At 39.9% G+C, this 17,643-nt stretch overlaps 1 protein-coding gene across 7 annotated transcripts in view; it reads right to left on the bottom strand.

Moving 5' to 3' along the window:
* Positions 1 to 17,643, bottom strand: part of LOC135086554 (protein phosphatase 1 regulatory subunit 12B-like) — a 97,694-nt gene that overhangs the window by 39,199 nt on the left and 40,852 nt on the right. For 4 of the 7 annotated variants that reach the window (XM_063981297.1, XM_063981296.1, XM_063981300.1 and 1 more), the window contains exons 3-9: positions 13,986 to 14,104; positions 10,626 to 10,774; positions 6,987 to 7,142; positions 4,727 to 4,904; positions 2,350 to 2,505; positions 1,182 to 1,263; positions 834 to 926 (exon numbers count right to left, since the gene is read on the bottom strand). In XM_063981297.1, the coding sequence (XP_063837367.1) occupies positions 834 to 926; positions 1,182 to 1,263; positions 2,350 to 2,505; positions 4,727 to 4,904; positions 6,987 to 7,142; positions 10,626 to 10,774; positions 13,986 to 14,104 (933 nt within the window). The remainder of the gene's footprint in view (positions 1 to 833; positions 927 to 1,181; positions 1,264 to 2,349; positions 2,506 to 4,726; positions 4,905 to 6,986; positions 7,143 to 10,625; positions 10,775 to 13,985; positions 14,105 to 17,643) is intronic. The other 3 variants (XM_063981299.1, XM_063981303.1, XM_063981302.1) reach the window with 2 other exon arrangements.

Raw genomic sequence — 17,643 nt, 5'->3', positions numbered from 1 at the left:
TTGTGCATGTTTTACGTAATGGACTATTCTACCTTGCTGCATTTTTATATGTTTGAACATTGATAACAGCAGTGATTTTGTATGGTGCACGCACTATGAAATGTGTGCATAGAAACGTGAGTTGTATGAAGCATAAAGACAAGAAAAATGTGTCTACGAGTATATCGATCGATGATTATATCAAGCATAAATAGCTTTGCATTTTGCAAATCAAACAAATTTTAATTTTGGTGCCGTGCGGGACACAAAATGATTCTACTGTTAATTATCTAGTGGATTTACTGCTTTGACTTTTGAAAAAGATATTAACTATTTTTATAATCGTTTTGTTAACAGACACAAAAGCTTCTAGCCAACTCAACCCGCCAATGGAATACAAACGTACATTGATATGTACAGTAGTGTTAAAATTTAAGAAACATCACAACATGAAATTGTCACTTGCCAGAGAATCCGTTTCCACAACATTGAATAGGACAGTCCTCAAGCCAAGCACATCCCCTATCACCTACACCACATTTCGGACGATACAATGGACAAATTAAAACGTAGTCCACACAAAAAGATATTATGATATGTGAACGACATTTTTATATTATGCATGATGTGAGAAGTGTTTTTCATCTTTTTGTGTAGACTACGCCTTAGGCCCGTAAAACTCAACCACGCACGAAACTAGTTTCAATGTTGAGTAAACTCAGCTCTTCGATAGGTTTAATTTCAATAAACCTATCACAGAACTGAATCTACATACTTGATTTTCGAACGTGGTATAAGTAACACGGGCATTAGTGTACGCTAATAACAAACACAAGTACTGTGAGATGACTAACTGATCCAAAGCACTTAGCTCCTGAAAACCTCTCGACCGTCTTGTTTTATCGAAACGGCTTATTAACAAACTGACAACGTGGCCTTTCTCTCTTCTGAAATCAATCATATCTATAGGTAATAACGACTCGTTAGCACATTGTTATAACATCGTATGATATTTTTAATTATGGATTTTAGTGAAATATTGCCAGCATTTGTTACGATATTAGGCCGGAAATCATGCCAGCACTGTACAGCGATGATTTCTTTATACATGCCAAGGAAATTCTCGTCTTGTTTGAAAGAATTTATGTAAAAAATAAAATAATATTAACATAAAGTTAGGTATAAAATAGCGTTGAACTCACGTCTTGTCGTTCTCGAAGCTGTGCGTCCTCCTCAGGATGGTGTCGTTGTCTACGGTGTTGTTAACTGGTTTATTATTATCTCCTGTAAAAGAAAAACAGTGTAACTTAGCGACCATTTTGTAGTATGCATAATGTTTTATTATGCCAAACACTTCTTGTTATACACTTAACCAGTTTCTAATTAACCATAGTTTTGATCCCTAGGCTGTCGAGTTTGTGTATCTTCCTAACCCAACCAACCGTACACAAAAACTGCAATTGTGTCAAGTTAATGAACATTTAGTGCCGAAAACTTAATGACGTTTAGGTATGTTGATTATTTATGCCATTTAGGCCCGATTCGACCAAACTTTTACCCGAGAATAACTCTTGGTATGACTGGCACATTGACAGTTTCAGTATGGGAAATGTGTCAAAACTGACGATTGTTTGGTCGAATCCACCCTCATGGAGTGAATGCGAGTAATATCCCTTGCTGGTTGTGACTGACCATAAATGATGTAACGGCTCCATCTGCGCCTCATGAAGCTAACGCCATAACATATAACTTTGATTCAATTTAATCAGAGGTGGAATTGTGTAAAGCAATTGTAATCATTTGACAGTTCATAACGTACGATAAAGTCAGATAAACAAAGCGTTTGACAGAATAATCATACGTGAACTGTCAAATCAAATGATAACGATTGCTTTACACAATTCCACCTCTGGTTAGTTTTGTTGATAAGTGAAATATCTCACTTGCGTGGTTTTTTTTAACATCCAAAAACCTGCGTAGTGTCAACTTTTATTGTATAAACGAGGTGGTTATTCAAATGAACCAAGGTTTTTGCAAGTGAGGACACGATACTACTTTCGTAGCACATATACAAAATAAACGATTGGCTAGGCAAAGTAGTCAAAGACTCGAAATGTGGTTAAGGCAGAAATTAAGCTGCAACTTTTGTATAGCCAGGCTTGTAGATCCTGCTTGACCGCCAATAAAAACCCAACCAGTGAAGGTCAAGTTCGTCCCTGGGGAAAATAAATTAATCAGAAGAACTTAAGAGTTCGAAGTCAAGTGTTTAAGAGTTCGAAATCAAGTGTGTCAACAACAGTGAATGTGTGAAAGGCTCCCAATGTAAAAAGGCGCAAATGTAGCCGTGTCATTATCCCGAACGTGACTTACTGGGCGTCTCCTGCTGCCTTCTGAAGCTGGCGGAGCGACGCCACGACGGCGCGTCTTCCGTCGGCTCGGGCTCCGCGTGCTCCGGCGACGGAGCCCGCCCCTTCGGCGGCTTGCCCTCCGCCACTTTAGTTATGATCTCCGGCGCCGCCGGCTTGTCTGTTGTTAGGTATGAGGCGAGGTGAGGCGAAGCCAGGGGTAAACGTTTAAATTCGATAACGAGTTGTCTAGACACATTTGACGTACAGCAATGGTTCTATGATAAGAGTCAGTTTTAGCTACCGATATCGAAAACCTGTTAAGAGTCGTAATTTAGCAAAGGAAAATGGAAACCATTACAATTAGGGTTTTCGCGATTGAAAAATTCGCCAGATGGCAATACGTAGACGCGATGTCCAAATGCTGCGTGATTGGTGGATTTTGACATATCTGTCAATGTCATGTCAAAAATAACCAATCATGCAGCATTTAGCCCTCGCGTCTACGTATTGCCATCTGGCGGATTTTTCAATCGCGAACACCCTCATTAACTAACTCGTACTTTAGCAGTGGTTGGTCGTCTAGAACGCCGGCACATCTTTGCCGCAAAACCATGACAGCGGAACTATTTCAATACATTCGTTCACTTATCCACATTAGCAACGTGTCGAAGCGAACGCAGATAGAAGTATTGAAATATTAAAGTATTGAATACTAAAGAGTAACTTAAGTTGGATACAATAAATCAAAATCAACCACTGATACAGTGGCTATATAATTTTAAATGTCAAACTGACTCAAATCATACATCCAGTTACCAAGTACCTTTCATTACAAAGAAATAGGCAGCCAATTATTTACCACTTTAAACTATAAAATCGAATCAAGTTGAAATGATGTTGTTTAATGTTCAAACACATGATCTTTGGCCGTGTTTAAGGTCTATTTCACCCTGGCTGCACCCCCATGAGTAGTTAAAGTGCGGTCGAACATTGAAAAGCTGCCGCCTCTCAGGCAGTGTGCCATGTTAGACGATGTTAACACATAATGTCACCACGGTAGAACTGATTTTCCCATATTAGTAACGTCTGAGATCTTATGTGGTGCGTTTTAGCTGACTTTTAACCATTAAATGAAAACGAATTGTAGTTTTACTAGGCTATCTTTTGCCCGCGGCTTCGCTCGCGTGAATTCGGTCTGTCTTAGAAAATTTACTCCTTTAGATGTTGAATTTCAGAAAACCTCTTCGGAGCTCACCCTCGTTATTAAAAAAAGATACGTGCTGGTTGTACGATGATATTAGGGCAGTCAGTTATACTCGTACATTATGTTATAAGTTATAAGTATTGGATAACAATTTACACGCGCTACCATATTTGTAAGGTTGATAAGTTTTAAATTACACTATTCATATAGTGCTAACTCAACCATATCTAATTTCAAAGCGAAGATTGTTTAACAACTAGTCACGTCTTTTATTTATTAAAAGTTCTTCTTTACTTATCATTGCGAAAGTAACTTGAATACTGATATTTTTAAGCCTAAGCTGCTGAATAAACTTTCGCGTGATTTTATTGAGAAATAAAGTGAGTGAAGCTCGCTACCACCTTCAGTCTGATCATCATTTCCATTAGGTGAGATACAGACCACGAGCTTCTTCGTTGTGGGTATTTATAACAGTACCTAGCAGACGTACAGCTAATGATGCTAAATAATAGGAATGCATGTCTAAGGGGCCAATCATTTCTCATATTACTGATATCACACCTCATTTAGGTTTTTCTTTATGGCAAGATACTTTCTGTGATAAACTGAAAATCACGGAGGTTATTGTGTGGTTATATCGACGTTAATGTTATTTAACCTTTACAAATCTAAATTTCGCGTACTATTAACGGAATTGACGTCTGCGTCACATTACTGTATGGCAGGGCCTAGTTCGGACACGCATGATAAACGCGCGGTTTCTGGGTGATTTTCAATGGCGTTGCGCTCACTGATTGTGTCAATTTAGAAGTTTTAGAACCATTGTAAAAGGAGAAAAAATTAAAAAAAGTACTCAACTATTACTCAAACTGACTGAAAATGACCATTTTTGACAGTAATGACTAGTTTTTGACCGATTTTGACCAATTTTAACAGTAAATGACGGTCAATCAAATTCAGTCACTTTACGGTCACGGTTTTATGTAAGAGAATAGCCCAGTTACAGCGCGATTATCTCTGTGTCTAAGCTCTGAACCAGGAAGCCTACGATGCGTGCCGCGATAAACTTTTATCGCGGGTTGTTGTCGACGTTACATGATAAGTCCATACAATTGTCGTCTAAAATCATAGATAAGTTTTAATCACGGCGCGCATTCTAGGGCTGGCCTTGTAAAATCAGTTGAATGACACGTACCGTTGACAGCGTCCTGTCCCGTGATGTGTAGTTCGACGACACGCTTCGCGTCGTACTGCTTAGGCGGGCTGCGCTTGCGCTTATTGTTGTTGTTGTTGATGCGCCGGGGCAGTTTCATCACCGCTTCGGAGAGCCAAGCCGAGATCGACGGGTCTGCTAGGTCTACGCAGGTTTGCCCCTGGTGATAAGAAACATAAATAATTAAGTCAACGTGTAAACACATTTTATTACATAATAGCTTACCGTCCGCGTGAAATTTTGTCTGTCATAGAAAAATTTTATCGCGCACGTCCCCGTTTCAAAAACCGGGATGAAAACTATCATAGGAAGGACATAGGTCCTTTCCTACTCAAACTATATCTATGCCAAATTTCATCAAAATCGGTTCAGTGGTTTAGGCATGAAAGCGACACAGACCGACAGACAAACAGAGCTACTTTCGCATTTATAATATTTGTAGGGATTTGAATAAATTCATTTCATGAAAAATGTAGTTGAAGAGTCTTTGGTTGGCTCGCGGCTGGACTATGCGGTAGTAAATAAGAAATCATAAGGGCCCATAATGTTCTAATTTTAAGTACATAATGGATGCAATAAAAGGTTGAGAATTGAGTATAAATCCAGCAGAATCGCTTAAATCAAGTGGCAGTGGGCGGGGCACATAGCTCGCAGAGATGATGGCCGCTGGGGCAGAAAAGTTCTCGAGTGGCGACCACGAGCCGGAAGACGTAGTGTAGGCAGGTCTCCCACTAGGTGGACCGACTATGAAGTGAAGGTCGCGGGAGGTTCCTGGATGCGGGCGGCGCAGGACCGGGCTTTGTGGAAATCCTTGGGGGAGACCTTTTTGTCCAGCAGTGGACGTCTTTAGGCTGAAACGAACGATAAATCCAGATTCTAATAATTATTAATATGTTGTAATCAGTGCACCAAGATTGTACAGTACAGCAAATTGAACGTCGTGACTAGTTTAAAAACTGGAAAAGAAGGCTACTCACATTAATAGGTTTCGAATAACGGCACAATACTATTTAATACAGTAATTTGAGAGTGTGATTGGGAAGCGCGGTATAAGACGACTGACGCATTACACCGTATGTCCCGAAACTGCATACAATGCAGAACGTGACATCTTCGAGCCACTAGATAGTTTATATTTATAATAGTCACACATTTTACACAACTCTATTTAAGGGTCGACGCGCGCGAATGCATATTATTATGTTTGTTAAGCTATCGATATACAGGGTGGAAACGATAAGTGATCTCACTCGATTATTTCTAAACTATACAAGATATCGAAAAACTGGTAAATGATTCTGAAAGTGCTTCAGGAGCTCTATTAAACGGTGTCAATAATAGGTTACAGAATAAATTGGATTTGTCCGAAAATTCAATGTTTCCCTCCAAACATTTAGTAAAGCCACACAATATTATAAGTGCTAATGTTGGAAGATGAAACTTCCCAAGCAGGCATCGATAACAAAACACGCGCGGCGCACCCACCGCGGGTTTTTAATGCACTTGATTCACGAGCGAGTAGTGAGTAACGTACGCGCGCGTACTATTCTTCACCCATTATAAAAAAAATATTCGCTATGGAAAGAAGATAAAAGACGAGATAAAAGTGGCGACACAGTACTTGTAGCAGTCAGCCCTATCGCATCGGCACAGTACCGATCACTGACGTATGTAAACAAAACGGTGCTTGACTCTGAGACAAGCTAAATTACACCATATTGTTGGCGACATTGAGTAGACATTTTTTTAATACCTTGGCGAAGAAACTTTCTGTACATAGTCCAGGGGTATGTACTTATGTCTATTATATTTATATGTATTATTATGTTATTTATTTTATGTAACCTTATTTAAGTAGGTATATTATCCAAAATGTAATTTTTTTGCATCGCCTTACTGTGTCTGCATGACCCGTGGTTGACTGCATTTTACGTATGTGCAAAAGTTTTAATAATTAAATATAATCAGCGTCAAATAGTTCGTGACACCCAAAGTGGCCAAAAAGCTGACAACACCAACCTTATTCGACATGTATTGTTGCGAAATTTTTTGCTACTTAGGGTGTCACTAACTATTTGACGCTGACTGTACATATTATTATTCCCTCTAGTCTCAGTAGTAAGGTTAAAGTTCGGTTGGACATCATAACCGTACTAACGAGACTTTATTAGTATTAGTAGTCCGGGACCGGACAAAACAACCGTACTACTGAGACTAGAGGTTATTCTGTGCTTCAACTCACCGAGTAGTTATTGACATGCGGATCGGCGCCACTTTTCAGTAGCAGCGCGGCCGCCTCCTTCTGTCCCCACAACGCGGCCGCGTGCAATGGCGTCCAGCCTTCGTAATCAACGCAGTCAGGCTCGGCGTTGCATTCTTCCAGGAGAGTTTTTGCTACCTAAAATAAGAAACATAATCCCTTATTACATTATCCCTTATTCCTTTTGAGCTTAATAAGGGTGAGGCCCCATTAGTCCGTTGCGCTGCGTTGCGTCATAAAAAATAAAAAATGAAAAACACGGTACTCCAGCTCGCATAATAGTTTTTTGACAGTATTTGAGCTAGTCTTGAAAATTTGAGAACCTACTTATTGGATTCGACTGTAGTATTAAGGTATAATACATTATCGTAGCATAAACATTTACGAAGATACAGATGTGTCAGCTGGAGACGCGTGTCCTCAGCTTACACACAAAAAACAACTCATATTATGTAATTCTAGTGGCTCTAAATTAATGACTGAGACGTTTGATGACTCTAATTAGGCTTTTACTTATGGCATACTTAGAATTGCTCTCGAGCCTTTGAGATAGCTGGGGACCTGCAGGTCTGACTACCAAGTCCTATAAAAAATCTTCACGGATAAACAAAATAAAATTGTTGAGAAGTCAACTAGTACTTTCGACATTAGTGCCACTATGTTAGTGAACATGAGAATTCAACAGAATAATACAGATGGTAGAAGTTGGCAGATCTGACGTGTAGTATAATAAATATCTGTCATTGTTACGTCAATGCCCCGAGATTCAGACAGAGTTTAAAGCGAGGTTTACTAGCAATGAGGGTTTTCGCGTATGAAAGATCCGCTAGATGGCGGGACGTGGATGTGGGGTCTGACTGCTGCGTGATTGGTGGATTTTGACATATCTGTCAATGTCATGTCAAAAATAACCAATCATGCAGCATTTGGACCTTGCGTCTACGTATTGCCATCTGGCGGATTTTTCGTACGCGAAAACCCTCATTAAACTTGCAGAAGTTGATTACCGCAAACTGTTTACCACGGTGGCAAGCCCACTTCTGCAAGATTTACACAGTGGTGACAGATAGTGGAAGTCAACTTCTGCAAGTTTTATTGGTCTAAACCTAGCTTTACAGGACCACCCCGACTTTTGTCGTAAACGGCGATTAATCAATCAGGTAGGACTCCCCTATCCGTCTTGTCAATATGAGCGTACGTACTCTAAATTCTCATTTTGAGAATGTTACTAGGTATGCAAAATCACTTGAAACCTATGTTACAGTTAGGCTTTTACATTTACAAATACATTAGTTTTTATTTCATTCAAAAATACCCAGTAGATATGATTTTATAGGCATTCAAAGTTCGCTTAAATATTGAGTTCCGCCGACGGTCACGTGACCCCGCGTGACGTACATTCACAGTGTCCGCTCACTAGAAAACGGATATAAACATACTTAAATACATTTTTTTTTGTAAATACAAACTTATTATACATATTAACACCCAGACCCATCACAGAAATTAAAATTGAACCAAACCCAAACTTGATGCGATTGTGTCGTTTTATTGTGAATTACCTTCCAGCTCCATCATTAGACCCTGATTACTATATAGAATTAAAGTACTCATAAATACAAAACGAACGAGCCCAAACTCGATGGATTTAAGTCGTTTTATTATGGAGTTCCTATGGCCACCTTCCAGCTCCATCATCAGATCAGCTCCATGTCATCATAATATTGTATGGTCATCCAAATCACATGTGTTTGCGAAATTTCAGCTTAATCGGTTGCCTGGAAGTGGTTCTTAATCCAGCTTGCAAGATTCCACCCATACAAATATGAGCCAGTCACTGTAATATGACGTCACGCGCATAAAATGGCGGGCCGGCTGCCGCCCGCACTTTTAAAATTCAATATCTTGGAAAATAATTGAATAATTCTTTCACATGTATTTTTTATTTTTAAACAGAGAATACAGAAAGCTATAAAACAAAATTCGTGAACATTCTTCATTGAACAGTCTTGGTTCTGCAGTAGAGATTGCAAACTGGTTATATTCGTCGTTAACCCGGGCTCTGTGGGTGTCTAGTGCCCGTTTGTACCATCAATCCTTAATTTTTAAGTGACCCCTTTGATTGCATATAACAGGCATTTGTTTTCATAGGGGTCATTTTTAAAATTAGAGATTGATGGTGAAAACGGGCATAAGGCTAAGAACTCACGGCGCGATTTTCACAAGCGCCCGCGGCGGTTGCGGGCCCGCAGCTTCTATAGAATGCAGATACTTATGTAAAAAATAATGCACGACTCAAGACGCGGTTTGCGCCCGCAGCGTGCGCGGTTGTAAGTGGGTCCCGCGGCTTAGGCGGGCAACTAGTAGAATCGCGCGGGCCTCGGTAACCGCAGCCTCTGCGGTTTGCGCCCGCACGCTCTGCGATCAATGAGGGCTATCGTTTTTATACTTAACAGTTGGCACCCCTGGCGATTGACAGGACCTTACTCTACAGTGGCGCCATCTTGATGAGTGCAAATACGATAGTCCTCCTACCACTTTAGCGCTCACAAGTTGGCGCCACTGTCTTCGCTACTAGCAAGTGACAGGACCTTACTCTACAGTGGCGCTAACTGGTGAGCGCTAAAACGATAGCCCTCAGGCCGCAGCCTCGAACTTAGCGAGCAGCGGGGCGGCGGCGGCGGCGGCGCGGGAGCGGCAGGATCTTATGCGTAAAATCAAATAGACCGGTTCTCGAAAACAGCGGCGCGGCAGCGGGGCGGCAGCGGGCAACGAGCGGGCAGCGGCGAGGGAGCGGGCAACGAGCGGGCAGCGCACTCCTTCTTTTGCCCACAATAAATCGAGCGTTAGGAATAAATTTGAATCGAAATAAAATTGTCGCCGTTGTTCAGACATTTCGTTTGCGAATAAAAACAAATATCTCGACAACACAACCCCGAACACAACACTTCGCCGCTAAAGCGCCGCGCGAGCTACCCGCTTGTTTCGAGAACGGGTCTGCGTTGCCCGCCCCGCTCCAGCGCCGCCGCCGCTCCCGCCCCGCTGCCCGCTAAGTTCGAGGCTGAGGCCTCATTGGCGGGCGACCGTCTTGTCGGCGGCTGCGTAACCACGCAAATAAACGATCCTGTGAGTTTTGAAATAAAACCGCAATTCCACCACCGCGGCGGGCTCGGGCTTAACCTAAGAGGGTACCGGGCCCAGTTTGCAATCTCTATTCTGCAGTGAATACTAAAGGCTTGGTCAGACCAAACGCAGGGCAGTAGCAGCGCAGTTTGAATGCGGGCCGGCGCTAGTTGTAATACAAGAAACTCTTTGAACGCGGGCCCGCGCTCCAACCGCGACAAACGAGGCGGCGCGGGTGCGGGACAGAAGCGGCGCGAGCGCGGGCCCGCGCTGTTGTATTACTATGGCGGCCATATTAGCATGACACACCGGACGCAGGGTAGTAGCAGCGCGTTGAAAGCGGTTTACGAATATTTAAATTTTTGACAACCGCCCGCGTTGCAACTGCTTTGAAACTGCGCTGCTTTCAGTGTGCCTCAGCCGCGCTGCAACTGACCCGCACTGCTTCTGACCCGCGTTTGGTCTGTGGAAGCCTTAAATGTCCTGCTGATGGCTTACATCAATGTATCCCTTAGCAGCGGCAACGTGGAGCGGCGTGCCGCCAGTCTTGGGGTCCCGCACTTCGACGTAGCCGTTCGCGGCCCAGTTCTTGGCGTCGCTCATCAGTGTGTCCACTTCGGCGTTGCGGGACTTCTCGCAGTCGACCCCTTGAAACAAAGGGCAATTAATAAAAAACAGTTCGGTGTAAGGCCGCTTTTACACACTCAGAAACTTCACCGTGTCTGCCGCAGACAAGACAATAATTTCGTCAGACTTAGCTACGAAAATTTGCCACACACTGCGCGTCTTTCGCGTAGCGAATCTAGCGCAGACAAGAATTATTTCTTGGTTAGCGTCGAAGCAACTTGCATAGACCCGGCGACTTTTCTTAGTGTGTACAAGCGGCCTAAAGATTCAGAAGATGTACATCATTAGACCTACATTAGAACACCACACAATGCGGATTGCGAACCTTGTGTTTAATATGTCATGTCCAGATTTATGTTGATTTCAAAGTAGCATTCTGGTTACAAATTCTGTTTTACGCTTCGTTATAAATAAACTTTAAATACATTGTATTGTAAGGCGCATATGGCATATACTTTCTTTCTTCCTTAGTACAATCAATGGCACTCTTGTGTAACGCATTTCAGATTGCATGTAGTTATGTACTTCTGATGATATCATAAATAATATTCACAAGGTAACATTCAATACCCGTTTTGAGAAAAAGAGAGGAATCATGATGTCATAATTTAAACATTTCTGGTTCAACGCGGTTTATAATATAAAAGAGCTCTCTCGAAATTTAACTTTACAATCTATACAGTCGTGGTCAACTAATTAGGGACAGATAGAATACTAAGCAATACTAAGTGTTCATATCCTATTATTGTGAGCTTCATTCAATATTACTGGCTGTTACTTTGTAAACATATTGACTATCAAGTACTCTATTTAACAGAATACAATAACAACAAAAAAACTTACTAACTTAATAAAAAATCTTAATCAAATCACATGAATCGGTAATTATGGTACGGACGGTCTGGCCACCTAATTAGGGACGGTTAAGTTTTTCCTTCTAAATAAAAAAAATAAAAAGTAATAACTTTTATTCTGTTCATTTGTAATTTCGGCGTCAATTTGAAAAGCGATATTCTTATCTTGCGAGTTAAAAACTCATCAAATTATTAAAGGTAATGGGCTGAAAGAAAAGCAACAATGCGTTAAGTTATAATCAATCTTTATCAGTGTGGATGGCCATACCGGTAAATTGCAGATCATCTGAAATGTTCCAAAAACATGAATCTTGAGGCTTATTTCAAAATCATGAAACCACAGAAAGTATGCCTAGAAGGAAGAAGCCAATAAAAACAACCCCACAAGATGGATCGCAGAATGGTCACTCTCGCAAAGAGAGACCCCTTTAAGGGTTTCGTTCTGATCAAGAGCGAGATTTTTGGACCAGAACCGACTGCTGGAGTATCTGCGAGGACCGTCAGAAGGCGACTGGTGGAGGCAAAGCTTGTAGGAAGAGTTCCTCGAAAAGTTCCACTACTGAAGATGGAACACAAAGAAGCAAGATTGGCGTTTGCAAGAAAGTATGGACATTAGGCTTTTGCTCAATGGATAAATGTGCTGTTTTCTGATGAAATCAAGATAAATCTTATTTCATCCGATGACAGACAATACGTGCGAAGACCTGTAAAGTCCGAAATGATACCAAAGTAAACGAAGAAGCAGGTGAAACATACAGGCGGCAAAATAAAAATCTGGGACTGTTTTTCTGGACATAGAGTGTAACCTATAAAAAGAACTGAAGTTAAACTTGAGCAATTCCAATACAAATAAATATTGGAGAAAACGATGCTATCGTATGCTGAAGAAGTCTTACCAGTCTCATGAACATTTCAACACGATAACGACCCAAAACATACCGCGTACTCTGTTTAATAATTCCTAGCGCAACAGTCAGTGACGGTACTAGATTGGCCCGAAAACAACTCAGACTTAAGCCCTATAGAGCTTATGGTATGAAACGAAGGAAAAAGTTGCAGCTCAACGTACTGGCACTAAAAATCAGCATTTCGTGGCATTTAATGGTATTTGGAATAATATTTCTTTAGAAACCTGTAATGATTTGATTGCATCCATGCCGCGCCGATGTCAAATGGTTATTATAACCAACAAAACCAACCATATTGGTTATAAAAATACGTTTGATGATTTTGTTTTGTATTCTATATTTATTAATGAAAACTTTTTATGTAATAAACACTTAAATAATTTCCAATTTATTTACATTTACAGTGAAAGTGTTACGTGTCCCTAATTAGTTGTCCATCCCTAGGTCAATAAATGTGTAGGTGGCAATGATTTATTTATTTTAAAAATATTGATCGCAACTAGCTAGTTTCTTTTCTGGCCTTTAAATATTTAGAATACTAGCCAAATTACTTGTTATTAATAGGCACAAGCTACAAAGCCTCGTGAAAATTTTTTTTTGGGACTGGAGAGACGGTCTTGTGTTTTAGTCATATAACGTCCCTAATTAGTTGACCACGACTGTATATATAAAAATGAAACCCGTTTTTCGTTGTCACGACATAACATGAAAACGGCTTGACCGATTTGGCTGATTTTTTTTTTTGTAGTTTTCTAATACTCTGTACAAGGTTTTTACGGAAAAAAATATAAAGAAAATATCTACGCTAAGGCGGTACGAAGTTCGCCGGGTCAGCTAGTATAATATTAAAAAATTTACTGAAGCATAACTGAAAATTATCGATTTCCATAGGTCGATTAACAGAAGTGTGCTATCATTTAAAGAGCTTTTACCACTTTTCTCGTCAATCGCCATCTGAAGTAATCCTCCAAGGCTTCGTTCAAATAGAAGGAATGCGAAGTTAAGAATCGACTTCTCTGCAGTCGATGACAGTTGACAGACACAGCTTTAAGCAGTGGTGTATCGCCATAGACTTTGAATCATGAAATAAAATCGCCCCTATCACAACCACATAAGATCTCACCTTCCTCGTCAATCGCATTCTGGAGCATCTCGAGCCGTTTACCGCGCATAAGTCTGCGTCGTTCTCAAATGAACCTTGTTACAACTGCATAAGAGCTCACCTTTCTCATCGATCGCCTTCTGGAGCATCTCCTCCATGGCGTCGCTCTCGGCGATGTCGACCGGCAGCTCGCCGTCATAGTTCACCGCGCCTACATCTGCGCCGTTCTCAAATGAACCTTATTGTAACTGCATAAGAGCTCACCTTCCTCGTCAATCGCATTCTGGAGCATCTTCTCCCGCCGTTTACCGCGCATTAGTCTGCGTCGTTCTTAAATGAACCTTATTGCAACTGCATAAGAACTCACCTTTCTCGTCGATCGCCTTCTGGAGCATCTCCTCCATGGCGTCGCTCTCGGCGATGTCGACCGGCAGCTCGCCGTCATAGTTCACCGCGCCTACATCTGCGCCGTTCTCCAGTAAGTACCTGAAATTCAAAGTAAATTGATTTTTAATCAAATGGCAATAGGATACTTATTACATTTTAGGGAATTCCTAATCCTGGTGGCATAATGATGTACTAGATCAGACCATTTTGTCGGATTTGTATCAAGAAATAACGGTGAAAGAAATTAAAACCATTATTGATGTACGCAGGCATGAACGTCTACGTTGATACTAATGATTTATATTTAAATTCATCTATCTATAGGTTTATTTCCATTCACAAAAATCCTCAATAAAAGACTACTAATAGGTGCAATTTTTACTTAATAACTGATGTGTTACTGTGCTACCAACGTTCATGCAGACACTATAATTCATGCAAAAATAATTTAAAGAAAATAAAAACATACAGTACCTATGCAGTAGTAAAGTTAAATCACAAAATCTCTAGTTTAAATGGGAAAGATTTGTGTAATATTTCTTTGACTTAAAGTTATTTGTATACGTGAACAGACCCTTTATAAGCTTTCTTCAAAGCATGATTGCATATAATACCACAGAATAATAATAAGTACTACGTACAGAAGTTTTACTTCGCGAAGGTATTTAAAAAAATGTATGCTCAATGTCATTAACAATATGGTGTAATTTAGCTTGTCTCAAGAGTCAAGCAAGTTTGTCAGAAGTTTTGTTGACAAACGTCAGTGATCGGTACTGCGCCGAAGCTATAGGGCTGACTTCGGTAAAATGATGTGACGTGAGGTGCCAATCTGCAGAAAATGGCGGAGGAAATACATGATTTAGCATGAATTATCATGAATAATATTAACTACTTATTTACCTCTCAGTGTCTTCAGGCAACTTAAAAAAGTACATTCTGTGTTTTTATTATTATTTAGGCAGTTAAATACTGCACAGTATTTAGTACACCATTTTCTTTATTTTTTTCCATCATACACAAGAATACGCGTGCGTGAGTCAATGTTCGCTCGTACCTATGTGAGGCCTTGTCGAATAGTACTCTTGTAGGGGGCAATCGTGCGTGTTTTGTTTTCAATGTAAACTCGCGGAGATGAACAGGCCTGATAATACTCTCATCAAAAGAAAAAGTGCAGGCTACTCTGCATAAGAATATCCAACTAATTTATACTCAACTCTCTTACTCATCAGCACCTGAGGGTATAAAATTGGTATTTTTGGGCTAGCTAATAAGCTAGCGACTGAGATATATCAATAAGAGATTGTCCTCAAATTGAATTACTTCTACTACAGGAGCAACATTAAAATCAATATACTTTTGGGACGACATAGCGATGATATGTGCGGAAAAGTTTTTATCAGTTGTAATTTGGGGAATCAGGTTAATTTTAAAGGGTCTCTCGTTAATGTGCCAGTCAAAGGGAATGGTTGAACCGATCTGAAGTGTCAAATTGTGCGTGACCGGTCAAGTGCTCGGTTCAGTGTAACAGGATGCGGTCCCTTCGAGGGCCCTTAGCCTCGAAACGTCCCTCAAACTTTGATTCGAACCCAAGCGTAGATTCAAGTGATTCCTGTGGATGGTGTAAGTGTAACGCTTAAAATTCAAACGATCACAGGTTCTACTAATCTAAGTTGAAAGAGCGTCGGATTTCGGGCGCCAATTTATATTAATTTCGTACATTAAAGTTCACACTACTTATTGCAGGATAAGGATTTGACTATTTAATCCAGTTATGTGGGAATACATACATAAGTTCACGTTAAAACGAGTAAATAAATATACTTCGCCAGTTTTGTAATAACATGAGGTGGTCTTGCTTCCAAGTATAAGTTCCACGTACACCTTTCCGGGAAATCATTTAGTTCATCCCAGTCAGTGTTTCACTTCGATTTATCAATAAATGCACAACTGCAGATAACTCTACGTTAAAACGTTACCTAGCCTATAATGTATAGTTTGTTCTATCTAAGTTATAAACTCTAATGATTTCTCCTAAAGCCAGTCTGACCCTAGACGGTGCATTCAGACAGAAGGAATATATTATGTATTCGAGAAGGAAATGTCAAGTAGATTGAACTGTTGGAGCAAACCGAATCAATTTTATTGCGCACGAGTCCGCTGGACATTTCAATAGAGACAATGATGTGCATTATCATATGACTGCGAGCAAAGTAGATCGAATGTATCGAATGCAATGAAATACATGTGCACTCCGCTTAATTTAATAAAAATCTTGACATATCAATTATCAAATCATTCGCATAGCGTTCATTGCACAAGTAATCAAAGAAATCTTACAATCGTCATAATTATAGATTCTGGTGTTCCAATAAATTACGTCAAGTATAAGATACTGAGAATACATTGATAAAGAGATATCTATTAACAATGCACTTCTAAAAGAAGAATAGATACGATTTTATCTATAAATACATAGTGAGAGTCAGTATTTCATTGAAATCGTTACATTTATTTGATTTGATTAGTCAGCATAATAAGAATAGCCCGAAAATGTATATCTTTGTTAAACATACTCATCATGGACCTATAAAAAAAGGCGGACGGAACTCGCGCTACAACAAAACTGTGACGCAAAATTTTGGCGTTTGTCTATTGTGTGAGTGAATTTAGGGATGCCATGTTAGCCAAAACATTTTACCCATTTATTTTAAGAAAAACATAGATCGGCAGATGTTACTTGGAAATGTAGACAGAATTATTCCGTGCCATTTGAAAAGGATGAATGGTCAATGCGTTGAGGTAGGCGCGAAATTTTCAATGTTCAAATTTTCTTACATTGTTTGCAAGTCAGTGTGTCAGGGTATGTACATAATGTTGATCAAAAAAATAATTACTAATTACCTACTTATTTATTAGGACGAATTATTAATATTTATGTAGGTATACCATGATTGATACTTCTGGAGTCGGTGCCAAGATTATGAAACATGTAAGTAAAGTTTGCCTGCACCGACTCCAAAAGTATCAATCATGGTATACCTACATAAATATTAATAATTCGTCCTAATAAATAAGTAGGTAATTAGTAATTATTTTTCTACGTTTTAGTGTAGGTTTTTTGGAGTCGGTTTTATTTTTTTTTATAAAATTTTACTTATTTCTTGCTTTTTAGTTAACTAATTATTACCTTGATGTTACCACTGAAGGTAGGCAGTACACTGAGACCAAAAAAAATTGGTTCATAATCGGCGGAGATATTGCGTATAAAAAAGTTCATCCCCAATTTTCTACCCTTGGGGGTGAAATATTTTCTTCAAATTCGCATGAAACCACCCTTTTGATAATACCTATTCAACAAAAAAATAATCGTTCAAATTGGTTTATAATCGGCGGAGATATTGCGTATAAAAAAGTTCATCCCCAATTTTCCACCCTTGGGGGTTGTTTTTTTTATTACTAAATTTAAATGGGACCACCCTTGAGGTATTACCTATACGCCGAAAAAAGATTTTCAAATCGGTTCATAATTGGCGGAGTTATCGCGTAACAAACATAGAAAAAAAAAAAAAAAAAAAAACATACGGGTCGAATTGAGAACCTCCTCCTTTTTTGAAGTCGGTTGAAAATGATTCACGCAG

The sequence above is a fragment of the Ostrinia nubilalis genome, chromosome Z (genome assembly GCF_963855985.1).
Source record: "Ostrinia nubilalis chromosome Z, ilOstNubi1.1, whole genome shotgun sequence".
In the NCBI taxonomy this organism is placed as follows: domain Eukaryota; kingdom Metazoa; phylum Arthropoda; class Insecta; order Lepidoptera; family Crambidae; genus Ostrinia; species Ostrinia nubilalis.
This window is presented reverse-complemented; position numbering and strand designations above follow the sequence as displayed.